The sequence below is a fragment of the Leptodactylus fuscus genome, chromosome 6 (assembly GCF_031893055.1).
Source record: "Leptodactylus fuscus isolate aLepFus1 chromosome 6, aLepFus1.hap2, whole genome shotgun sequence".
Classification (NCBI taxonomy): Eukaryota; Metazoa; Chordata; class Amphibia; order Anura; family Leptodactylidae; genus Leptodactylus; species Leptodactylus fuscus.
The window spans coordinates 102,321,513-102,348,416 of NC_134270.1; the positions used below are offsets into that span (position 1 = coordinate 102,321,513).

Genomic DNA, 26,904 nt, shown 5'->3' on the forward strand with positions numbered 1-26,904 from the left:
CCCATAGCAGCCCGTGAAGAGACCCTAGAGCAGTGATGGCGAACCTTTTAGAGACTGTGTGCCCAAACTGCACCCCAAAACCCAATAATTTTTCACAAAGTGTCAACACTGCAATTTAACCTTAATACTCTGTAGATCCACAATTGCAGATAAGTACAAACCCACAAAATATGGTCATGTGAACGGGGCTTTACAGAGCTTTCAACTATACAAACAATTTTTTGTACTGCATTTGGTATAATTTTGAACAATTAATGTTCATTATTTACATTTCACAAAAGCTGTTTTATAGTGACCATGCAATGTTATGGCAGCCTGTACTAATTATCACTTGTCTTCTATAAAATAGATACTGCGTGATATAAATAGTGAAGGGCCCCCACTTAGTCTAATCTGCTCCACAGTGGCCCCCTCACAGTATAAGCTGCTCCAGAGTGGCCCCCACACAGTATAAGCTGCTCCACAGTGGCCCCCTCACAGTATAAGCTGCTCCACAGTGGCCCCCTCACAGTATAAGCTGCTCCACAGTGGCCCCCTCACAGTATAAGCTGCTCCAGAGTGGCCCCCTCACAGTATAAGCTGCTCCACAGTGGCCCCCACACAGTATAAGCTGCTCCACAGTGGCCCCCGCACAGTATAAGCTGCTCCACAGTGGCCCCCGCACAGTATAAGCTGCTCCACAGTGGCCCCCGCACAGTATAAGCTGCTCCACAGTGGCCCCCGCACAGTATAAGCTGCTCCACAGTGGCCCCCCGCACAGTATAAGCTGCTCCACAGTGGCCCCCGCACAGTATAAGCTGCTCCACAGTGGCCCCCGCACAGTATAAGCTGCTCCACAGTGGCCCCCGCACAGTATAAGCTGCTCCACAGTGGCCCCCCGCACAGTATAAGCTGCTCCACAGTGGCCCCCCGCACAGTATAAGCTGCTCCACAGTGGCCCCCCGCACAGTATAAGCTGCTCCACAGTGGCCCCCCGCACAGTATAAGCTGCTCCACAGTGGCCCCCGCACAGTATAATCTGCTGCAAAGTGGCCCCCACACAATACAATTTGCTCCACAGTGGCCCACACATAGTATAACCTGTTCCACAGATGGGTACCCACAGAGAGTACTCTGAGTGCCACCTCTGGTACCCGTGCCATAGGTTCACCATCACGGCCCTAGAGTATAATAATAGGTACTGTCACAAATCGTGCAAGGTTTGCCCAACAAATACTGTTTGTGCTGACCCACAGCCTTACCTGCCAATCACAGAGACCCCAACAACAGAGAGTCGAGGGAAGCCTACAACAAATTATGCAAGCAATACAAGGGCACCCTCAGAGAGAAGAAACAGAGGTACCTCTCCCACAAAACAGAGCAACTAGAGGACTCCCTCCAGGACAGCTCATTCTGGGAGACCTGGCACCACATGGGCACAAAACCCAAGAAAAACTCTCTCCACATCCAAAATGGCAATATCTGGCTCAACTACTTCAGAGGTCTCTACAAAAACATCCCAGAAGAAGAACTAACTCCAGAACAGCAACAGATAATCACCAAACTGAGGGACATGGAGAAAGTCATCAAAGACTTCCAGAACCCTCTGGACTCGCCAATCACCATAAAAGATATACAGGAAAGAATTGTCCTGCTGAAAGGCAAAAAGGCCAGTGGCCCTGACGGCATCCTACCAGAGATGATCAAATACAGCCCTCCAGCAATACACGCGGCGCTGGCAAAGCTATTCACCCTCGTGCTCAATGCTGGACACTTCCCCGAAGACTGGAACAAAGGGCTCATAACCCCCATCTACAAGAATGGGGACCAATATGACCCCAACAACTACAGAGGGATCTGCGTCAGCAGCACGCTGGGGAAACTGTTCAACAGCATCATCAATAACAGAATCCTCACCTTCCTCACACAACACGGGGTCCTCAGCAAGAGCCAAGCAGGGTTCATGCCAAACCACCGCACCACAGACCATATCTACACCCTGCACAGCCTCATCAAGACGCACGTCCACAACACCAGAAGAGGCAAGATATTCGCCTGCTTCGTGGACTTTAAGAAGGCATTTGATTCAGTATGGCACCCAGGCCTACTCCTGAAACTCTTAGAGAGTGGAATAGGAGGAAGAACGTACGACGTCATCAAGAGCTCCTACACCGGAAACCAGTGCAGTGTGAAGGTGAATGGGAAAAGGACAGCATACTTCCAACAGGCCCGAGGGGTCAGACAAGGCTGTAGCCTGAGCCCAACGCTCTTCAACATCTATATCAATGAACTGGCTACAGCCCTGGAGACCTCACCAATCCCAGGCCTCACCCTGAACAATCGAGAGGTGAAGTTCCTGCTATACGCTGATGACCTCCTACTCCTGGCCCCCACCGAGAAAGACCTCCAAGAAAGCCTGTCAGTGCTGGAAAAATTCAGCACCACATGGGCCCTACCCATCAACCAGAAGAAGACCAAAGTCATGGTATTCCAGAAGAAGGGCCACAATAAAGCCTCCACCACCCCACAATTCACACTGAACGGCTCCACACTGGAGAAAACCAACAGCTACACCTACCTGGGGCTGGAGCTCAGCCAATCAGGAAGCTTCAAAGCAGCAATAGAAACCCTGAAAGCAAAAGCCTGCAGAACCTTCTACGCCATCAGAAGACAACTGTACCACCTCAAACCACCGGTGAGGGTCTGGCCGAAGATATTTGACGCAGTCATCTCCCCGATCCTTCTCTATGGCAGCGAGGTTTGGGGCCCAGCCACCTACCCAGACCAGTCAAAGTGGGATTCCAGCCCAACAGAGAACTTCCACTTGGAGTTCTGCAAATACCTGCTCCATGTCCATCGCAACACCACCAACATGGCCTGCAGGGCAGAGCTAGGCAGACTCCCCCTATGGCTCACCATACAGAAGAGGGCGCTAGCTTTCCAGGCACACATCCAGGGGAGCAAGCCTGACTCCTACCACCACCAAGCATGGCTAAGCCACCTGAGCAAACCAGACATTCACCAACCAAACAACAGCCAACCACCAAACCAAAAACACCAACAGATGATAACCAAGGCCGAAATAAAGGCGACCACAGAGGCAAACAGAGAGCGGTACATTGAAGAATGGAGAAACGAAATAAATAACTCCAAGAAACTCACCGTGTACCAATCCCTACAAAGGGACTACACCATGGCCACCTACCTGGAGAGAATACGCCACCCCAAGCACAGACAGACCCTGAGCCGGTACAGACTGAGCGCCCACAACCTAGAGATAGAGACAGGGCGATACAGGCAGACGTACAAGCCACGGGAGAAGAGACTGTGCCAGCACTGTGACCAGGGGGTCCTAGAAGACGAGACCCACTTCCTGCTACACTGCACCAAATACTCAGCTGTGAGGGCCGTCTACTACCAAAGACTCTCTGCCCACATCCCAGACTTCATATCTGCAGACGAGAAGAGGAAACTCTACATCCTACTGGGAGAAGAAGAGGCCACTGTGGAGATCGCTGCCCAATACGTGTCCAGCTGTCACCAAATAAGAGGAAGACGAGACTCCACGGACTGTTATATTTATCCCAAAACACCCGCCCCACCCCACCCCACCTCCCCATATAGCAGTCACCAACGAAGAGGAAGATGAGACTCCACGGACTGTTATACCCCAAACCAACCGCCCCACCCCACCTCCCCATATAACGGTCACCAACGAAGAGGAAGATGAGACTCCATGGACTGTTATACCCCACACCACCCCCACCACCCACCCACCCGAGTCCAACTCCCCCCTCTCCACTCTACTAGCTTTGGCAATGCCAAATATCTATTCGGACGTGCCAATAAAGCTTTTTTGATTTGATTTGATTTACCTGCCAATCCCTAATCCTGCTCACGGCCACCTCTGCTTCTTTTTCTGACTTCTATATCATGTTGCTGTCAGTGACATACTGACACAGTGTGATGTGGGATGCACAGGCTCCAAGGAAGCTAGAAGGGAAACGGATTTGGCCGTGAGGAGGAACAGGGATCAGTCTGTAAATAAGGCCCGTTACCTGCTGGGGTTACTAGCAAGTGATAGCCTATTAAAAAAAAAAAAAAAAGGTTACAGGCCCCATAGCAGACACTGGGTGCAGCCCGGTATATCCAGCCAACACATGGACTGAGTTTCACGGCTGAAACTCATTCGTGTGAATGTGAGGTTAGTAAGTGAAATGATGACTAATTTCAGCTGGATATTATTACTGGCAGCCCAGTTTTTCTGTTATCGTATGGCCAGTAATTATGTAGAGTACATTGTGTGGCACCATACTCAGCCTCTTGAGTACAAAAGGAGAGAAGGACACATACAGCAATAGTGAATAATAAAAGAGAATCCATCTTGGTGCAAGTTCAGACAGTATTGCAGCATATCAATCTATCATGTATGGAGGAAAAACATATGTATTAAGGGTAAGGAAGTGTGAATCCAGGTGCAGGAGACCAGATGCGTATCAATAAGGTATGTACAAAGTATATTGCAAAGTGAGTTACTTTGAAATTTTAAAATTCTGGAACATTCCTTGAAGTCTGTAAAATTACATTTATAGGTGGTGAAAATCCTACCAAAGTGAAATCCCGACAAAAGACTTCAGACTGGCAGCTATGTAAGATTTGTGATTTGGAGACAGACAAACTGAAAATAAATGGTCCTCTTTTGATGGTATGTGTATATGAATGTATCTGTTTAGCTATCTGTACACCATGGGTCACCTCTGAAATATTTTCTCATCTTCTTAACATTTACATTGTACACTTAGCAAGAAAGTACAAATATTAGCTTGTCTTTGTGCATGCAGTACTGATATAAACCGCTAGATGGCAGAACAACAACAAATAGTCATCTCTTATTACATACAGACGTAGGCTATATCGAACCCTAGTCACCATCTACTGTACATATACAGGGCTGATGCCAAGATTCTATTCGCATACAATTTTAGCTCTAGCTTGGGCCAGCTCAGGAAACGAACCCACATCTTTCACAGGGAGTACTAGAGTTACTATGACTGCACAGCAACTGTACCATCTAAGCGCTTAGGTAATATACAGGTATATTGACACTTAAAGTAATTATGATATTTATCTCACACAATAAACGCTGTAAAAATAACAAAAACTGAATAAGGCTAGAGCCCCATGAAGTGAATGAGTGCAAGAAAACACTGCGCCGGAAACACATTGCGTTTTCTTCTGCAGTGTTTTACACAGAAAGTCCATGGACGACTAAGTGGTGGTTCATAGACCGCCTGCTCCATCTGTACATGGACGACTATGTGGTGGTTCATAGGCCATCTGCTCCATCTGTACATGGAGGGCTTTGTGAAGGGTCATAGACCGCCTTCTCCATCTGTACATGGACAACTATGTGGTGGTTCATAGACCACCTGCTCCATTTGTACATGGACGACTATGTGGTGGTTTATAAGCCACCTGCTCCATCTGTACTTGGACGACTATGTGGAGGTTCATAGACCGCCAGCTCCATCTGCACATGGACGACTATGTGGTGGTTCATAGGCCATCTGTACATGGACGACTTTGTGAAGGGTCATAGACCGCCTGCTCCATCTGTACATGGACGACTATGTGGAGGTTCATAGACCGCCTGCTCCATCTGTACATGGACGACTATGTGGTGGTTCATAGACCGCCAGCTCCATCTGCACATGGACGAATAAGTGGTGGTTCATAGACCGCCTGCTCCATCTGTACATGGACGACTATGTGGTGGTTCATAGACCACCTGCTCCATCTGTACATGGCCGACTATGTGGTGGTTCATAGACCGCTTGCTCCATCTCTACATGGACGACTATGTGGTGGTTCATAGGCCATCTGCTCCATCTGTACATGGAGGGCTTTGTGAAGGGTCATAGACCGCCTGCTCCATCTGTACATGGACAACTATGTGCTGGTTCATAGACCACCTGCTCCATCTGCACATGGACGACTATGTGGTGGTTCATAGGCCGCCTGCTCCATCTGTACATGGACGACTATGTGGTGGTTTATAAGCCACCTGCTCCATCTGCACATGGACGACTATGTGGTGGTTCATAGACCTCCTGCTCCTCTGTACATGGACGACTATGTGGTGGTTCATAGACCACCTGCTCCATCTGCACATGGACGACGATGTGGTGGTTCATAGGCCATCTGCTCCATCTGTACATGGACGACTTTGTGAAGGGTCATAGACCGCCTGCTTCATCTGTACATGGACGACTATGTGGTGGTTCATAGACCGCTTGCTCCATCTCTACATGGACGACTATGTGGTGGTTCATAGGCCATCTGCTCCATCTGTACATGGAGGGCTTTGTGAAGGGTCATAGACCGCCTGCTCCATCTGTACATGGACAACTATGTGCTGGTTCATAGACCACCTGCTCCATCTGCACATGGACGACTATGTGGTGGTTCATAGGCCGCCTGCTCCATCTGTACATGGACGACTATGTGGTGGTTTATAAGCCACCTGCTCCATCTGCACATGGACGACTATGTGGTGGTTCATAGACCTCCTGCTCCTCTGTACATGGACGACTATGTGGTGGTTCATAGACCACCTGCTCCATCTGCACATGGACGACGATGTGGTGGTTCATAGGCCATCTGCTCCATCTGTACATGGACGACTTTGTGAAGGGTCATAGACCGCCTGCTTCATCTGTACATGGACGACTATGTGGAGGTTCATAGACCGCCTGCTCCATCTGTATATGGACGACTATGTGGAGGTTCATAGACCGCCTGCTCCATCTGTACATGGACGACGATGTGGTGGTTCATAGGCCATCTGCTCCATCTGTACATGGACGACTTTGTGAAGGGTCATAGACTGCCTGCTCCATCTGTACATGGACGACTATGTGGAGATGCATAGGCCGCCGGCCTCATCTGTACATGAACGACTATGTCGTGGTTCATAGACCTCCTGCTCCATCTGTACATGGACGACTATGTGGAGGTTCATAGACCTCCTGCTCCATCTGTACATGGACGACTATGTGGAGGTTCATAGACCTCCTGCTCCATCTGTACATGGACGACGATGTGGTGGTTCATAGGCCATCTGCTCCATCTGTACATGGACGACTTTGTGAAGGGTCATAGACCGCCTGCTTCATCTGTACATGGACGACTATGTGGAGGTTCATAGACCGCCTGCTCCATCTGTATATGGACGACTATGTGGAGGTTCATAGACCGCCTGCTCCATCTGTACATGGACGACGATGTGGTGGTTCATAGGCCATCTGCTCCATCTGTACATGGACGACTTTGTGAAGGGTCATAGACCGCTTGCTCCATCTGTACATGGACGACTATGTGGAGATGCATAGGCCGCCGGCCTCATCTGTACATGAACGACTATGTCGTGGTTCATAGACCTCCTGCTCCATCTGTACATGGACGACTATGTGGAGGTTCATAGACCTCCTGCTCCATCTGTACATGGACGACTATGTGGTGGTTCATAGACCTCTTGCTCCATCTGTACATGGACGACTATGTGGAGATGCATAGGCCGCCTGCTCCATCTGTACATGGACAACTATGTGGAGGTTCATAGACCTCCTGCTCCATCTGTACATGGACGAGTATGTGGAGGTTCATAGACCTCTTGCTCCATCTGTACGTGGACGACTATGTGGTGGATCATAGACCGCCTGCTCCATCTGTACATGGACGACTATGTGGAGGTTCATAGACCTCCTGCTCCATCTGTACATGGACAACTATGTGGTGGTTTATAGACCGCCTGTTTCATCTGTACATGGATGACTATGTGGAGGTTCATAGTCCGCCTGCTTCCTCTGTACATGGACGACTATGTGTTCATTTACTCACCTCCATAAATAGTGTAGGTACATATTCAGCAAATGTCCGAATACATACCTTGCAACTAAAGGACAGAAAGAGGGACGAAATATGCACAGCGCGCCACAGCAAATAGCTCCTACCACTTTTAAATTAACTTTGTCCATTCCAATCCATTTCTTTTTGTGGTCTCCCCACACAATAACCCTAATATTATATGTCCCCACATTATAATGTTCTCCTCAAATTCATCCCACAGTATAAAGTTTCTCTCATGGTGCATCCACAGTTTAATGTCCCCCTCCAGTTGCCCCCAGTTTAATGCCCCCTCCATCTGCCTCACAACTGACCTGACTAGAATGGAGGTGCTGCAGGTAGGTTCATGGTCTCGGTGCTTTCTGTGAAAGTCTAAGGGTCTAAGTCTAACAATGAGCCCCACACAGCACATAGGTCCAGATCACAACAGCATATAGGCAGCAGCCCCCCATGGACTGGTCTTCCTCCAGCACACAGGTGGCAGCACCCCAGAGACTGGAGGGCCCCCTCACACCCCCAAAGCATACCAGGGGCAACACATAGGCAGCGACCCCAGGGGCCAGAGCCTTCCAATACACTGACAGCATTATGGGGAAGCCAGGCTTATCTCCAAAGTCATGTAACCCTTCTGCTCTGCTTTGTCCATGCTTTCACATGCTAGCCAACGTTTTAGCCGCTTCCTGCGAATTGAACTGCAAAATGTTTGGGATCATTCAAATCTGAATAAATCATAATTCAAATCAAAATAAATTATGCGCACACAAATTTACATTATTCCGTTTGTTCCCATGAAGAGGATGTTCGAGAAGAAGGTGGAGGCGGCGCTGGAGAGTTCTCTCGCAGCATTGGGGACGCCCCCAGTGCTGTTTGAGCCCTGGGGCCCACCCCCAGTGCTGCAAGAGAACTCATTTGCATACCAACGGAAAACGGAATTTTAACCGAACGGCGGGGCGAAGAAGACATCTAAAGGTAGGAGACAAATAGCCTTTCTTAAGGCTATTCCGACGTGTCAACGACAAAAAAAAAGTTTTTAATGGTAGAATCCCTTTAAATATTTCATATAATAACTGAGTGGTTATGAACCTCTTTATTGAATCCGTTATCATACTGTATTTAATATGGCCTCATAATGCCACTGCAAGCCAGTCAGCCAGAATATTGATGTAATGAGGGCTACACAATCGGAATATAGCATTATATAGGTTTATTATAAGACTTTTTTATATGTCTATATCCATATCTTTTCCTTTTCTAGACTTCCAGTAGGCAGCCCCTGTCTAGTTTGTTTTCTCGGTGCAAGCGCTTAGAGGAAGAGAATGCATCCATGCTAAGACAAATCTTAGAGATTGAAGAAGAGGCTATGAAAAGCGCCACCGAGCACCTTCAGCAGTATGACAGGGCAGGGGTGAGTTTCAGGACAGTGTTTATATCTGCATTTATATTTATTGGCTCACATTACTATTGTTTTGTTTCAGGTTTTCTACATTTGTGATGTTATTCTGGCATAAACTGTTTTATCCAATTTAATTTTTCCTGCTAGCTTGAAAAGGAAGTGGGTTTAGCCAGAAGAAGTGTGGCTAGCGACAAAAGGGTGGCTTACAATGTGAAAGTGTGCACCAGAATTTATATACAAGTTGTTCAAAATTCTGGTACAAAATAAAACAACTAATAGGTGGCACCAGATTTATCATCCACCATCTGCCACTGCAATTGATTTGGTATATTAATAAATCTGCTGAATTATGTTTATTATTGAGCATTGCGTCTTTGTTTTATAAAACTGATCGCAGTATAAGTTTTGGGAAACCATTATGGCTGCCATTGCTTGGCATCTAGCTTCCCTTTGTCTAATTGAGCTATGATACAACCTCGCTCCCTTATGATTTAACATTGACATACCGTATTTTTCGGACTATAAGACGCACCGGACCATAAGACGCACTAAGGTTTTAGAGGAGGAAAATAGGGAAAAAAAAATTTTAAGGAAAAAAAATTGGTGAAATATTTAATAACCTAATAATATAATATTTCACCAATGTAAATAGAACCGGGGACTTTCGGACACAGGGATACCAAATGTGTATGTGTTTCACAGTAATGTTTTTGTTTTATATGTATTGTAGGGCTATGGGGGTGATTTGAACATATCTATCTAATCTATCCTATCTATCTAATCTATCCTATCTATCTATCTATCTATCTATCTATCTATCTATCTATCTATCTATCTATCTATCTCCTATCTATCTGTCTGTCTGTCTGTCTATCTGTCTATCTATCTATTCTATCTAATCTCATCCATGGATGGAAAGAGACACCCTGCAGTGAAGCTATGCAGTGAAGCTAGCGTTTACTCAGTGTGAATGCACCCTAAGGGTGCATTCACACTGAGTAAACGCTAGCTTATTCTGAACGTAAAACACGTTCAGAATAAGCGGCGTCTAAAGCAGCTCCATTCATTTCTATGGGAGCGGGGATACGAGCGCTCCCCATAGAAATGAATGGGCTGCTTCTTTCACTCCGTGCAGTCCCATTGAAGTGAATGGGGAGTGCCGGCGTATACGGCAAGCTCTGCTCATGCCGGAGCGTACACGCCGGCACTCCCCATTCACTTCAGTGGGACTGCACGGAGTGAAAGAAGCAGCCCATTCATTTCTATGGGGAGCGCTCGTATCCCCGCTCCCATAGAAATGAATGGAGCTGCTTTAGACGCCGCTTATTCTGAACGTGTTTTACGTTCAGAATAAGCTAGCGTTTACTCAGTGTGAATTCACCCTTATAGTCCGAAAAATACGGTAGATAACATCCAGAGGTATTGATTTCTGCCCCTAAGCCCCCATGCAATATCTGGATGTGGGTCCCTATACCCAGAATTTATAATATCTTTATTCTTTATAGATAGGTAGATATACTGTATAGATTTGTGTGCACATGTGTGTAGTATTTATTTGTCTAGTTAGTTTGCTCTATGTAGCATTACTGCAATATGTGCAATTATCATGATATGACATTACACTTGCATCGACCATTTATAGCACCACTTTCCTCTCACATGGCAGAAAGCCTTTGGGGCCCCTCTGGCACCAGGCCCAGGTGTGACTAATGCCTCTGTGCTCTATATAGCTACTCAACAGAAATAACTTTCTTGTGTATGAACAACTTAACTCAATATCTAGTTTCCTTATCTTCCCTCAGAGTAATGTCCGTGCAGTACAGATTTGGACAGAACATCAAATTCAAGATGCTCAACAGGATCTAGAGTTGACCAGAGAAAGAAGAGAGGGATTTGTGAATGGTGAGGGGTAATTCCTCTATTTCACATAGATGGAACATTTCCTTAATCTTGGATTATTTCCTAATAATCTAATGTTTCTATGTGTCACACGCACCTCCAGACAGCGGAAGCAGGGATATGGGCAATTATAGAGTTATTTAAATACAAATAAATTAGAAGTTATGTGGAGGGAGGGGGTTTAACTTAGCGGTTAATTCCTTTTTTATCGCAGCCAACCCCTTTAATACTTTTCTGAACATCGGCAGGGTGGGGGCTACAGGGACATATTCCTTATCAGTAATGCCACAAAAGTAGCATATATGATGGGAAAAATTAGGTGCTTGACCCCTGGGAGGATGTGCTTATTCATAAATTAAGCACTTCCTATTCTGGTGCAAGGGACATTAAGACCAGCGTAAAATATGTAAATTTAGAAAACTGTTCACACCAGGAAATCTAACAAAAAAGTGTCACACAAGTCCACCCCATTGTCAAACAATGGGAGGAATGGGGCAGGAATCAAGACAGGCAAATCAGGGAATTGCCTCAGCTTGACAGAGCCAACTGGCATAAGTTATACATGGAATCTAGCTGGCTGCTGCAAATTAGAATTCTGGCAACAGGACCTCCAAGATGCGCCACAGTTATTAAAAAACCCAAACCTGTCTGGTGTTTTTTCCACAATAATCTGACTCCATTATGTACAGGATGAAGCAATTCTCTTTCCATTGGTGCCCTCTGTAATCTTTATGTTGCAGCAAAGCGAAGTTATAAATGTTAAAAAGCATAAAAAGGTCATACAGATTAAACCAATGAAAGAGAATTACTTCATCCTTACCAGTTTATGGTGAAAAATACACCTGACAGGTTCCCTGTAATAAATCTGTGCATTTTATACCATTGGAGGAATTGATTAACATTGGTATATGAAAAGCCAGTATTAAACAGAATTTTTCACCTCCTGGGGCACATGCGGTGTAATACACTGCTAGAAAGCTAACAGTGAACTGAATTCAGCGCAATATCGGCTTTCCCGTTCTGTGCCCACAGTGAAGTGCTATCGGTGCCAGTACCATAGCTCTTCACAGTCAGAAGGGCGTTTCTGACAGTCAGTCAGGAACGCCCTTCCTCACAGCAGTGCCTATTGTGCTGTACTGTGAGAGTGGTGAGGAACGAGCTACCTCCTCTCCTGATAGTACTCGTCCATAGATGAGAACTGGGGTTATATGTTCTCCCCGTGTTTGCATGGATTTCCATCCCATATTCCAAAAAAGACAAACTGATAGGGGAAAAAAAATGAACATTGTGAGCTCTATGTGGGGCTCACAATCTACATTTAAAAGAAAAAAAATTGATGAGAACTGGGGGGACGTTCATCACCGCTCAGTGTCATGGCTGGGCGGTAAGGAATGCCCCCTCTCACAGTACAGCACAATAGACGCTATTGTGAAGAGCTATGGTACCGCCACCAATAGCTATTCACCAGGGGCACAGAACAGGAAAGCCGAAAGTGCGCTAAATTCAGCGTACTGTTGGCTTTTTAGCGGTGTATCACACCGCATGTGCCCCAGGGGGTGAAAGGTCCTCTTTTTTTTTAAACTCGTTTTATTGAAGGAGAAGTAACATAACAAACGATGCAGTCAGGAAAAATAGACAAATAAGTACAAAAATAAAATACAAAGAAAATTTCAAACAAACAAAGATCTGCCACAACGCCAACCCACCGCTGTCTACCACCAGAACACACACAGGAAAATGCAGCAGTGAGCAAAGCAACTCGACAACTCCTACTCAAGGTACAAAGGTGCCCAACGCCGAGCGCATGGAGGGGGGAGAGTATACTGGGTAGCAGGAGAAGCACACCACGCACCCCAAGACCTTAAGGAATTTCTGGGGACAGCCCCTACCCTTATATATAATTTGATTAAACGGAAGGATTGAATTAACCAGTCTCCGCCACTGAGATACCGATGGAGATGCTTCCAGACCTGCGCCGCCAGAGAGTGAAGGGGCAAAAGTCTGCCCCTAAACAGTCGGGGATGTTCCAGCACAGGCCACAAGATACGCAGGTCCAGATGGTGAGCCAGGTGGGCCTCGGGGCCCGAAAGCAGTCCAGGGGAGAACCAGGGTTTGAGAAAATAAAGCTGGCCAGCTAAGTAATAAAGGAACAGATCGGGGAGAGATGTACCACCGAGCTGTTTCGGCCTCCGGAAGGTATACAAGCTCATTTTAGACCTGGAGTGGCCCCACACAAAGGAGGTCGTCAGAGAGTCCAACTGTTGGAAGAACCGGAGAGGCTCGGGCATGGCTGAGTGACTCAAGACATACAAACACTTGGGCAAGACTGTCATTTTAATCAGGTTAATACGACCCGCTACAGACAGGGGCAACGCAGCCCAGGTCGAAAGGTCCTTTTTAATAAAATTCACCCATTGTATCCATCAGAGATACAGAGAGGTCAGTGCTCTGAAGGTAAGCACATAACTGGACAATAAAGTTCTTACACTGGATTCACACCTGCGCCCCGGTCTCCACTTTCAGTTTCCGTCTTCTGCCTACAGAAGACGGAAACCTGGCAGACCATGTTCGGCCATGAGCTCCGGTGAGCGTTTTGTGCTCTCCGTGGCAAAATCGTTTTTTTAAACTGGACACAAAGTCCTGCATGTCTGACTTTGTGTCCGGTTAAAAAAAAACAAAAAACAGTTTCGCCGCAGAGAGCACAAAACGCTCACAGGCGCTCACGGCCGGAAACTTTTCAAACCCATTCATTTGAATGGGTTTGAAAAATGCCTGCAGGTTTCCGTCTTCTGTCCAGTTCCGGGCAGGAAACGGAAACCTGCAAAACGGAGACCCAGGGCGCAGATGTGAACGAGCCCTTAGTAAATGATTTAATAACATTAAGCTACACACAATTTTAAGGCTAGGGCTAAATGGCAACTATGGCCACAACTCCCATCATGCAACCAAATATCGACTCCATCACTCACGTTGGTGAATGGATTAATGTTGTGACCCCAAAGGTGCCACAACCCTGACTTCTAATTTTTTTGTGATTGTCGCAGCACCCTCGGGATAGCAGTACAACTCCATTGAAGGAGTTGCAAGGTGACATGGCAATCTTTGGTCACACGATGGGGGTCACACGATGGGGGTCACATCTGAAGTCATCATTTGACTCTAATCTAAATGGCAGGAACGCAAATTTTTTTGCTAGAGTGTTTTTTTAAACACACAAGGGAATGGCTTTTGGGGCACTTTCTACTGTTCAGGTTGTCCTTAAAGTATCCACTAAATCACTTTATAGGGTGGAGAATCTCTAAACGTTGTGTTACTTATGTAACTATAAGAAAACAGATTTACTTTTTAAATCTTTGCTTTAATTTAATATTCAATTAGGAAAACATTTCATTGCTAATGTCTGAATTCCTTGACTTGTGAATACCGAAAAGCAAATCCTTCTTATCAGTCATGTGAAAGTAAAATTGAGAAGGTAGGACACTTAGACATGAGTGCTGAACACCTCCCAGGAATTGTTTCTTATTACAATGTAAGTCCTTTCGTGGAATTAGCACTTGGCAGCCAATTGTAAACGTATCCCAAAAACTTAAACTGAGTTAATTCCCTAATAGCCCTGAGCTCAGTAACATTAGCTCTTGTAAAATTAATGTTTTTCGGGGTCATGAAGCAGTATTTGTAGAAAGGACAGTACACTGCAACTAATGAGAAAATCTGTAGCATGTTGCGGGGAAAGACTCCAGCATTCAGATACATGCCCAATGGTCAATGTTCTCTCTATCTGCAGTGCATTCAACTCATTCACATCAGCGTTCTTATTCCATCTGGGGGAGTCTGCATGAGGCTCCCCCGAATGGACTACCGAACGCAACTGCAAGCGATGTGCCAGTAAAAGCACACAGACCCCATAGACTATAATGGGGTCCATGTACTTGCCGTGCGCTGTCCACACGAATCATGTGGACAGGAAAGTAGATTGCGAACTACTTTCCTGTCCGCATGTTCTGTAGTTCACAGTCTACTTTCCTGTCCGTATGATTCGTGTGGGCAGCGCACGGCAAGCACACAGACCCCATTATAATCTATGGGGTCCATGTGCTTTCACTGCGCAGTGCTTGCAGTTGCATTTGGTATTCCGTTCGGGGAGGTCCCATGCGGATTCCCCCGGACCGAATATGAATGCTGATGTGAACCAAGCATAAGCAGGAAGGTGTATAACAGCTGAGACAGGACACATGCAGACTATCGGTAGACTCTAAGTATTACGAGTTGAATTTTCTTACAACTTTCAAATGTTATACATTGAGATACATGGTAAAAAAAAAAATAAAAATTGCAGAGCAGAGTGAGCGCCATTTTTTAAGTAGTACATCTCCAAATTAAAGGTTTTCTAAACAGGACATAGCACATAATCGGTGTGTGAGTATGTCTTTAGTCAAGGTTATCAACTATTTTACAATATAAACATTGAATTAGAATTCTAACAATACATTCTAACAGTATTAGAATAATTAGGTAGGTAATACAATTAAAGAACTAAATCCTGTTCTGACCCTGATTTAGATCTGCGTCTTCAGCTGCAGAATTGTGAGGAAAAAATAAAAGAGGTTCAAAAAGACTTGCAAGAGCTGCGAGAGTACCGCGACCGGGGCCATTCAGTGAAAGTTCTTCTGGCTGCAGAACTTGAGAGAGAGCTGTGTGTATTAACTGAGCTGCATCAGGTGAGAAGGGTTACAATAAGGTGGGCAATTGTCAAAGAACTGACATCATCCCCCTGAACTCTGGTCTGTTCTGAAAAGATGCATCTGTGTAAAAGACCACTGCATATAAACAGTGAGGGATTTTGACGACAAAATACTAGTAGTCATAATAGTACAATAGTCACCAGAGCATCATTTCAACTCATTTTTCTATGATGTATAAAACACAGCAATACAAATATATAGATGAATAAAAGTGTATTGCTAAAGTCTTTTACTCTGCTCTGTTTGGATGTAAGGGGGGTACCACAAGTGCCACACTTGCCTCCTGAGCAACCATATCTTAAGTTGATGGGGTTTTTTATATTGTAAAATAATGGATAACATTGACTAAAGTCCATCAAGTCCAAATTTTAATCCTGCCTGTTGATCCAGAGGAAGGCATGAGACTATAGTGTCCAAGTGTCCGATATTAGGGGAAACATTTCTTCCTAACTCCAAGTATGACAATCTGAATAAATCTTTGGATTAATGTTCCATCCCTAAAACCTAATCCCATCTATGAGGATGGTAAGGATCCCACTTATCATTCTTACAGGCCTAAGCATGAAGAAATCATTATAAAAATCTCTATATTGCAATTTTATATATTTGTTCATTGTAATAGTTAGGAACTGTCACAATAAAAGATATATCTCAATCTTGATCAATTTCTGTCGGGTATCTGTATACCTTACTCACTGCACACAAACATTTGACCTTACAAGGAAGACTCCACTTCCACACTTCCTACCAACTCACCTATCACACTAGGCTGTACTGGATTGAAGTGACCTTCTACAATGACACATCCGCATGACAGGAAGTTGTTGGGAAGATCTAAAGGTAACCTGAAGCCGAGCTCATGTACCTAAACCCATCACTCCAATCTACTTCCTGGAACCTGCCACCTGTGTCTGGGATGTCAGAATTTTTCTTTGTTTGATATCAGTTTTCATTTTCCAGACTGACAACTGTAGTTGTGACATCTGTGGTTGTCGACCACACACAAAGCCTTAGTATTTAGTGGCTGACTTCACTAAATTTACTTCCTGCTTAACCCGTTCTCGCCGACGGCATTTTTTGATTTTTGTTTTTGACGTTTTTGCATTTGTGCCTTTTAAGTGGTACAGTACCATTCCAGTACCAGAGAGTTTAGCCTAAAAATGGTGGACTTGGACCATGTGTTGGTCTGGTCTTGGTCATTCTGACTGAAGCATAGAGCATGCGGTGTATCCTGATCCCTGGAGTGCTACTGTTGTGTTGCAAAGTTCTCTTGGCACAAAAAGCAAAACTTAAAAGTTATTAAGTTCATGGTTCCTTTGTTAAGAGAAGAAACATAAATCACCAGTTGTCTGCACCGAGAGAAGGTGCCTGTGATATTACAGTCAGAGTACTGGCCTCCATTCCATTGTTACCAAATGTTATGTAGAAGCTGAACAGAAATATGCAGCTTCACAGCCTTTGTCCTTTACATCCCCTTCATCAGGACCAGACTGCTGATGTGGAAGCATTGGCTCAAACAGAGATTGAAAATTTGTTGGAAAGTCATCAGAAACTGAAGGACGGTGTGCTGCAGACTGTAGTAGAGGTGAGCAAAATGAAGCCTTACTTTGCATTACAACTCAACTATTACCATCACTAGATTATAGATATGAGTGGTCAGTCCATTGCACATCTTGTAGGGAAGTATGATACATGGAGATTTCTTAATAACAAAAATCACATAGTGATAGCAACCATCCATAGGATTACATTTTATTGCATATGTCGTGTAACTTTCATGAGATGTTGCAAGTGATATGACAAATATCCCAGATATAATGGGTTTCTGCAAACAACTTTTGTCACAACTTTTGTCACAAATCTACAGAATGGGTACATTTAAAAAAAAAAAAAATGTAAAAATACAACTTGTCCCCTCTTACCCAAAAAAGAAAACCAAAACCTCATATAGAAAAATAAAAAAATCATGCTTGGATAAAATAATGGAAACAAAAAATGAAAATCTACTGGGACCACAAGGGTGTAAAGCAGGATGTGAAAAAGTGAGACTCATATCAAGAATATTAGAAGATAATTGTGGACTAGTACTTGGACCACATAGCTAATCATATGTGGTACACACTAGCCTACCTGCCCATTAAAAAATGAAGAGATGTGACCTGCAGCTATCACCTATTGCACCTATCAACTTTGCATCTATTATAACTGATCCTAAGGATATGCCTTCATTGTCTACAGTGGGTATATCGCTATAATCTCTAATTTCTAATAATACAGCTAAGTGGCATATTTGCTGACACAGTAAGTAGATTGAAATGGTGTTTTTTAATGCAGTTTCACATACAGTTTGGAGTTCTAGTGTTATATAAACCATATATATTTCTCTTACTTGTATAGCACCATCATATTCCGTATAAAGACATTGAAGACAATCACTTTCCCATATAGGTCTCAATCTACATTCCCCATCAGTATATCTTTGGTGTGGGAGAAAACCGGAGTAATCAGAGGAAACCCACTCAAACATTACATTAGGAGAACATATAAACTCTGTGCCGATGTTGCCCTTGCTCATATATTAGGACATCTCTTGCATCACTTCTATAGATCTAGGGTTTTGTAATAAATTTATATATAAGCGGAGTAATAGAAGCACAGAAATCTCTGACATGACAGGAAAGATACTGCTGTGGTGTCTGTGCCGATATCAGGGGATCTCCTCTGTTCTCGGAGCTATGTCTGGCATGCACCATGCTGGGTCCGTGCTGAGTCTGTTCTTTAAGCTACATTCTTCCCTCATGTAAATCTTCCAGAAACACTCCAAAAAAGGAGCCAAATCATTTCACCCAATTGGTCAGTAAAGTTTACTGCCGCTCTCAGATGTGCCTTTTGCCACTCAGTACAATACATATTGAGGTTCCATAAGACCTAGATGCAGCACTTTGTTGTAGATAAAGATGATAGTTTTCCAGCTATATAGATAGATGGTAGGCAAAATGTATGAATAAGATATATATACTTTGTTAGACCTAAACATAGACTTGAAGTGCTATTTCCATACACCTCAGAGGCTTGCCAGTTATGGGTATTTATTGGGACCTATTACATTATTATTGTTATGATTCTAAAAATATACCTTTATATGGAACTGTATGTACAGAAGAAAATACAGCTCCTCTACATCGTAGAGAGAACATAGTTTATGGCTCATGTGCAGCTTTTTAACCACTCATATGATTGACCATACTCTTCTTAGTTGTAAGCTGCACATGACCAGAATAGGGGGCGCCTCTGCACTGAGCAGGATGATTTACGGGCTTAGATTTCCCTTATTAAGAAATATATATAAAATTAGGTGATATCTGAACATTATCTTGCTGTACGTGTCCCTGTTTATTTCCTGGTCACAAACATTTTACATTATTTAGATAGAACTTTACAGTTTATATCTTAGAATAATCTTTATATAATATTCAGTAACTTTACATACAATAAGGCCGGGGCGCCACCACTGTGGGAAAAATCGTGGTGTTGTACAGTACGGGCAAAGTGGATGGTATTCTAGCGAATCCCTTGCCCACTTCACAGTAAAAATCGCGGTGTGGAAACGGTGTGACTTCCAATAACAGCAGATTTCCAAAATTGCAGCATGTCAATTAAATCTACGGAAACGACGGCGGTTTCCCATAGATATAATTGTAACAGAAAGTCCGCAGAGTTTTCCTCAGCAGACTTTCTATTTAAAACGCTGCGGGAAGAACTGTGATGCGTTGCCGCCGCGGTTTTTCCCACAGTGCTTTTTGGCTGCGAGTCGTCCCGTGGGGCCTTAGCCTAAAGGTCCCCATACTTTAATTGACTTCCCCATACATATGGATGCTCCGATTAGCCAAGTATCTATACATTATTATTATTTATTTATTGGCTCCATTCATATCATGCTTCTGTTGGCCATTCAGCAGAACCATATAACTTTTTTTAATTGTAGAAACGTGCACCAGTTTTTACATAATAAACAGCAAATGAGCAATGTGGCTCTCCTGTGCTGCCTTAGTACCAGTGATCTGCAGCGTCCCCAGTGTTGGACCCCTGCAGATCTAATATTGATGGCATATCCTAAGGATAGAACATTAATCTAGAAACCGGATAATCCCTTTAATCCTGCAGTGATCTTGAGTGACATCATGTACTATACTGGAAAAATAAAAAAAGAAAAGTACCACGCAGTACCTAGTGCATTACCGCTATTAATATAGGGTCATGCACAGAGGAGATGTATAGCTGCTCACCTTCAGGGGTTGTAATAGGATCACAACACCCAGATGAATATATCACAATGCTGTCATAAAAAAGCCAATGGAAGCCACAGGATCAAATCCATCAGGAGACGTAACAATCAGGGAATTATACTTCAGTTGCATCCAGAGTTGCATTCATATTTCTGCCAGCTTTTTAGCTCCTAACATCTCCCGCTTGTTTGACTTACACGCTGGGAAATGTTTGCTAAACTTTTTCTTTTTGTCCACAGCAACGTCTGGAGTCTCTGCCTTTGTCTCTGAAAAGGATGCATTTTCAGAACCAGGAGATGAAGAGTGAAATTAAAGCATATCAGCAGGTGACTGTCACAGCTAATGGTTATAGGTTCTTTCTAGCACAACATATCCCTGATAATACACACTGTCCGAAGTCTTGTAAATATTATGTGTGTTATTGCCCCTATGTTCAAAGTTAAAGGGGTTGTCCAGGCAAAAATGGACACCAAAATTAATTTTTAAATCAGCCTGGGGTATTGAAAAAAAAATAAGAAAAAAATCATACTTACCTTTCCTCACTGCCTCCCAGCGCAGTCCAGTCCTCATGGTCTGTGGTTGTTTTCCGGTAGAAGTCTCTGCCGCAAGTGACTGCTGAGACTTTGTGACGTCATGGGGTCTTTTTCTGAAGCTGCTGAGGCCAATGACCTCTGAGTCAAGTCAGCAGTTGAGCAGACATGATCTGGGATGTCACAGCAGACATACGGTTTCACTTTGAGAAGAAGCTGAGCAGGAGGACCGAACCGCGCTGGGTGGACACTGGAGCACCAGGTAATTAAAAATAGAAGAGGATAAGCACCGAGCAGTGCACCGCATAATACTGTATTACTCGTATGCAGTGTAAGTTTATAGGTAGAAAGTGGAGGCTCACCTTTCTGGGTTGTGTGTTAGACACAACAACCTTACACGCATACATGATCCTCAAATCCGAGGTAGGTGTCAGAAAGTATGGCCAGAGCATGTCCCAAGGAATGGACATCAGGTAAAACGAAGAGAAGACCAAATCCAAATCTGTTCACAAGAACCCCGAGTCCTGCATCACCAGCCTTAACAAAGTGAGACAGAAAAATACTGGAGCACTGAGGACAGGTGAGTATAATTTTTTTTTTAATATTTTTTTCACCTCCCTCGGCCTATTTTAAAAAATAATTGTTTTGCCCAGAAAACCTCTTTAATTGTCTTCTTCTGAAATGAGACTTGCTGTTGTATCTTCAGATTTACAATCCTGACCTAATCAGTCTCTTCGCTCAGATGATTACAGGGCTTCAGGATGACATTAAGAAGTTGCTGGAAACTGGAAATTCTCTTTGTAAGTCATGGAAAGAGGAAACAGACAGACGCTGTAGAGAACTCTTGCTTAGCATGCCCAGGTGAGTGTAATGGATGTTTATGAATAAGGGAGCCTTCACAGGGAGTAAACGCGCATGTATTTTTTCAAAATACACGTGTAAAAATAAGACTCCCATTGACTTCAATGATATTTTTACACGTGTAAAAATACGCCTGTAAATAGTCATTGAAGTCAATGGGAGTCTTATTTTTATACGTGTATTTTTACAGTGTATTTTGCAAAAATACGCGCGTGTTTACTCCGTGTGAAGGCACCCTAAGGCTGGAATTGCACATGTCATTTTGGTGCCATATTTTTTTATGCAGTTCTTTTTTAGCGAAATAAGTGATTATAAAAACAGCAGAAAAAGTAAAGCGGAAAGACTTTCCTGCATCACTTGCCTTTTGTATCCTCACTCTTGTGTTTGGCTAAAACAATGCATCTAAAGTTGCATGCCTAAATTCTGCATAAAACAGCTGCTAATGAAAGGGAATATCCATGTATGAGATCTTTTATGCTGATTTCACACAGAGTTTTTTTGGTCCGGATTTTGACGCGGAATCCGCGGAATTTACTTCAATGGGAGCCGTTCATTTCTTGTTTTCCGCTAGCGTTTTTTTCTGAGGACTGCCCTATCTTGCCGCGGATTATGCGGTGCGAGAATCCCTCCTGTCTAGGCCCATTCATTTGGGCTTAATCCGGAGGAGAACGCTTGAGGCGTTTTTTGGAGGAAGATGTCGCGTCAAAATCTGCTCCAAAAAACTCTGTGTGAACTCAGCATTACATGACTCCACGAGTTTCTGAAAGTGCAGATAATAACTAGTAGACAGAAACCTGAACCCTTCAGCTTCCCTGGGACCACCAGGAGGGAGTCTGTACGTGAGCAGGTAATGTAAATAGTAGCTCATGAGAGCTAAAATGGCTGACATTGGTGCCAGCTTCTTCTTGTCTCTACAACTGAAAACAGGAGAAGTGTGGCACATGAACAGCTGTACTCACAACACAAGAGATTACAAACAGTGGCTACACATAGGAACCAAGGGCAAAAGTCCAGCTCAGCTATCCCACACACATTGCTGCATGGAGAAACCCCGGACCTGCTTCTAGCACATTCCTGAACAAACAAAGGGCTCCAGCCGAGGTTAAAAGGAACTTCAACTTTAATAAATGACATGAAACCAGGATAAGACGTGACACCAGCAGTTCAAAGTTTACAACAAACCCTAACGTAACATTCACATCACCTTATGCTGACAGATAGTTACTTCCACTTCACAAAAAAAGCTAAAAAATATAAAGGTAACACAAAAGAAATGAGTCATTTAAAACTGCATCGATTATATGAACGTGAACAGCATAAGAACTAAACAATAAAAAAAAAGTCATGCTTCAGGAGTGCAGAAAGACATCTTGGCTCAGATGAAGGACACTTATGCCTAGGATAAACATCTAGTAAATTTCACGATTCATTAGCTTCCAGGTACAATCTCCTCCTCGATCAGGACAGCACACACTTTCTATTCCTTTTACTTTAGATGTAGACACATTGGTAAAATGTAGGGATGCCGCTGATACATTCCTGGTTTTGGCACGGCGGACATCAGACACATTTCTTCATACTCTTTTTTTAAAGCGTAACTAAACACTTGCACAACTTGTGATATGCTGTCAGTATTTGTGTCATTAATAAATGTTGTAATATACTTTCTTAACAAATTTTGATCCTTTTTTGTGAACTCCTCCCTTTTTTCATTATTTCCCTTATTTCTGTATAGAGAATTGATCCTGTATCTCCCTGAATGTTACCGTGTAGGGGTGTGTAAGATGTAGAGAAAATGAGGAGGGGGGGGTCAATTCAGTTATATCTTTATATTATAAAATGTACAAACTTGCGTACAGTGCTATCTAAATTATTTCCAGAGATATCACTGGTAGAAAATACAGTCAGGATTGGGATTGGCATATATATTATATATCTGAAAATAGATACGTAGCACTACAACCATAGTGTCATGTGAAAGAAGATAATCTCCTCTCTCATATGTCACCAAAAGCAAGTTTGTTTATTTTATAATGTCCCAGATATAACTGTTTGATGTGACCCTCCCCACCCTCATTTTTTTTTTACATCTTACATAGCCTTTACTTTGGTACACAGCAACATTAAGTGAGAGGCAGAAACAGCTCTCAGTACAGAAACGAGGTAAGAATAAAGAGATACAGTTTAGTTACTCTTTAAACTATTTGTAAGGCAACCAATATATTGCAAGTGGCAGGTGATGCAAAAAACTAATGAGACCACATATGTGGTTTTGCATTGACTATATAGATGTACAGTATAGGACTTGACTTTAGAAAAGGAAACAAAATCCTTGCCAGTTTGCATCACCTTGCAACATGTACAAATGTTATGACGGCACTTAAATGACCCTCTGTGCCACAACTAAGTATCATTTGTAAAGCATTTGGTGGAACAAGAACTGGGTGATATAAAATTGCCTATGGGCATACCTTTCTTTGCTATACAGTGGTATCCTGGAGCCACAAGCACAGACAATTGAGGATCAAGTAATAAAAGAGGTAGCATATATCTTAGAAAACTACAAGGAAAGACTATTGGACCATGTTTATTAGTTTTACCTTTGGTGTTTTTAACTGATTTTTTGTTTTGGCAATGTTGGTTGCTCTGTTAATAGACGGGGGTGGGGAGGAGCCACTCTGTAATAATCTCTGTGTGATATTATCAACTTCCTTTTCATGATGCGAGGAACATTTATGAAGAGCAGAAATCATTTCACCATGGGGACACTCTTAACTGTATGACATGAATAACAAGAAGTGGCATAAGGAATAGGATTTCCATAGGTAGCCCCATATATCATAAGGGGCTATCTACCCACTGGCTTTGGTTCTCATTAAGAGGAAATCCAGGTTTATGAACTCTAGGCAACAATGAAATAAGGCAATTGTAGTATGCAATATTGTTGCCTACTGGTAACAGTGCCTAATTTAACCCCTTCAGCCACCAACTCAAACAGCTTCAGTTGAAAAATACTTGTGGGATCAATTGTCAGTTTGATGTAGGTAGTCTCCTCAGACAACATCATGGTAGCTAATATTTGCCATACTATGACTAAGGGTAAGTTCATAAGGAGTTTTTTGGTCCGTAACCTGAGGTGAAGGCCGCCTCAGGTTCCGGACCAAAAACCAGGTAGCCATGACTGAAAGCTGGTGCACTGCATCGGCATCCAGCTGCGCACTCCGCTCCAGATTAGGCCCACTGAATGGGCCTAGTCCGGAGGAGGGAGCGTCTTCAGGTCAAATCGCGAGGTGACTCGGCCTAAAGAATGAGCATCTCACTTATTTTTCTGGGAGCCGGAACAAACGGCTCCCAAAAAAAAGAACTGACCGGCTCCCATTGATTTCAATAGGAGCCGTCTTTTTGGTCAGGGTTTTGAGGTGGATACGGCCTCAAAATTCTTACCAAAAATCCCTGTGTGAACTTACACTCATGGTTTGTTTTAAACCTGAAACACATAAGAAAATCTTCCAGTGTCATGTCTTATCTGGATTTTATGTGATTTATTAAAATTGAAGTTCTTTGGGCTTGGAGCCCTTTGTTTGCTCACAGACTGCACATAAGAACATGTTTTTATTTTTCCCTTTGCAGGTAATCTAGCCATTATAATCACACTTTATTTTACTTTTAATAGCGTTAGAGAAATGGATATTTATAAAGCATACATTAATTCTGATCCGCTCGGTTTTCTCTAGTTGTCCTGCTGATGAAGATGTGCTCCTGGATATCCCCCTGAACAAGCCAATGTATATCTAGTGCGTGGTGTGTGACACAGTCTGTAAGATGACAACTTGTTGCACACTTCATGTACAGTTACTTCTTACACTTTGCTCTTATACAACAAACCATTGAACAAGATGATACAACAAGGATTTTGTTTATGTATATAATTTATAATGCCAAATAATCCAGTGTAATGAATATGAAGTTATAATTTCATATCTATAGCTGCATCAGACAAATTGGGAAATCTGTAGACATATACACAAGCTCATTAATAAATAAATGAAAACAAACATTAATTCATAGCAATAAAACAGGACTAATACCGTTGTGTGTGAATAGGACAAGAGGGGGCCATATAATATTTCAAATAACAATGCTGTGGGGATAATGTTTGGTAAAAGAGATGACAGTAGCAGCGGTCCAATGTATAAGATAAAATAATCCTTTAATAGTCCCACAGTGGGGAAATTTCAGCATGTTACAGCAGCATAGTAATACAGATACAGGATAATACACAGTAATATATTACAGACGTAGACACACATATGCTGAGACGAGAAGATGTACTAGGAGCCCATAGCAGCTAAGGAACAGAAGAGAAAGAAGGAAGACTTCATAGTCATAATCATTGTTATTACTTTTCTGTGCAGAGTGATCTTCGCTTGGTCTGACGTAGATTATACAGCCTGGTTGTGGTTGGAAGGAAGGACCTGCGATAGCGCTCCTTCTCACACTTGGGGTGAAGCAGACGGTCACTTACAGTGCTGCCAAGTCCCATCAAGGTCCCATACATGGGGTGGGATTTGTTCTCCCACATGGAGGTCACCACGGACAGTATCCTTCTGTCACCCACCACCTGTACTGGGTCCAGGAGGCTCCCCAGGACAGAGATAGCCCTTCTGATCAGCCTGTCAAGTCTATTTCTCTCCCTGGTTGATATACTGCTACCCCAGCAGACCACACCGAAAAAGATGGCTGAAACAACCACAGAGTTGAAAAAGGCCCTAAGAAGTGTCCCCCGGACTCCGAAGGCCTTCAGCCTCCTGAGCAGGTAGAGTCTGCTGTGGCCCTTTCTGTGCAGTGCCTCCAGGTGATCAGCCCAGTCTAGTTTATTATTGAGGAGCACACCCAGATACTTATAGGTCCTGACTATCTCAATGCATGTCCCTTGGATCTCCACCGGGGTCGGAGCACTTCTCCATTTACTAAAGTCCACCACCATCTCCTTGGTCTTCCCAGCATTAATCCTGAAGTGGTTCCACTGGCACCATTCAACAAAGTCCCGGTTTAAGTCTCTGTATTCCCTATCGTCGCCATCAGTGATAAGGCCTACTATTGCAGAGTCATCGGAGTACTTCTGTAAGTAACAGCTGGATGAGTTGTGCCTAAAGGTTAAAAAGCCTCCCATTGATGTCAATGTGTTACGCGCACTAATTGGAACTCATTGAAGTCAATAGGATTCTGTTTTGCAGCGCTGATCCTTACACGAGTTATCGTGCAAGAATCAGTGCTGCATTACATCATGTGCATGCACCCTTAGACTA

At 43.6% G+C, this 26,904-nt stretch overlaps 1 protein-coding gene across 1 annotated transcript in view; it reads left to right on the forward strand.

The window, feature by feature from the left end:
• The window catches only part of C6H20orf96 (chromosome 6 C20orf96 homolog), a 41,906-nt gene extending 16,363 nt beyond the window's left edge, over nucleotides 1-25,543 (forward strand). Inside the window, exons 3-10 of the mRNA XM_075278619.1 lie at nucleotides 4,572-4,684; nucleotides 9,140-9,289; nucleotides 11,080-11,179; nucleotides 15,737-15,894; nucleotides 17,402-17,503; nucleotides 20,444-20,530; nucleotides 21,477-21,595; nucleotides 25,330-25,543. Coding sequence (XP_075134720.1) covers nucleotides 4,572-4,684; nucleotides 9,140-9,289; nucleotides 11,080-11,179; nucleotides 15,737-15,894; nucleotides 17,402-17,503; nucleotides 20,444-20,530; nucleotides 21,477-21,595; nucleotides 25,330-25,390 — 890 coding nt within the window. The 3' untranslated portion in view covers nucleotides 25,391-25,543. The remainder of the gene's footprint in view (nucleotides 1-4,571; nucleotides 4,685-9,139; nucleotides 9,290-11,079; nucleotides 11,180-15,736; nucleotides 15,895-17,401; nucleotides 17,504-20,443; nucleotides 20,531-21,476; nucleotides 21,596-25,329) is intronic.
• The last annotated feature ends 1,361 nt before the right edge of the window (nucleotides 25,544-26,904 follow it).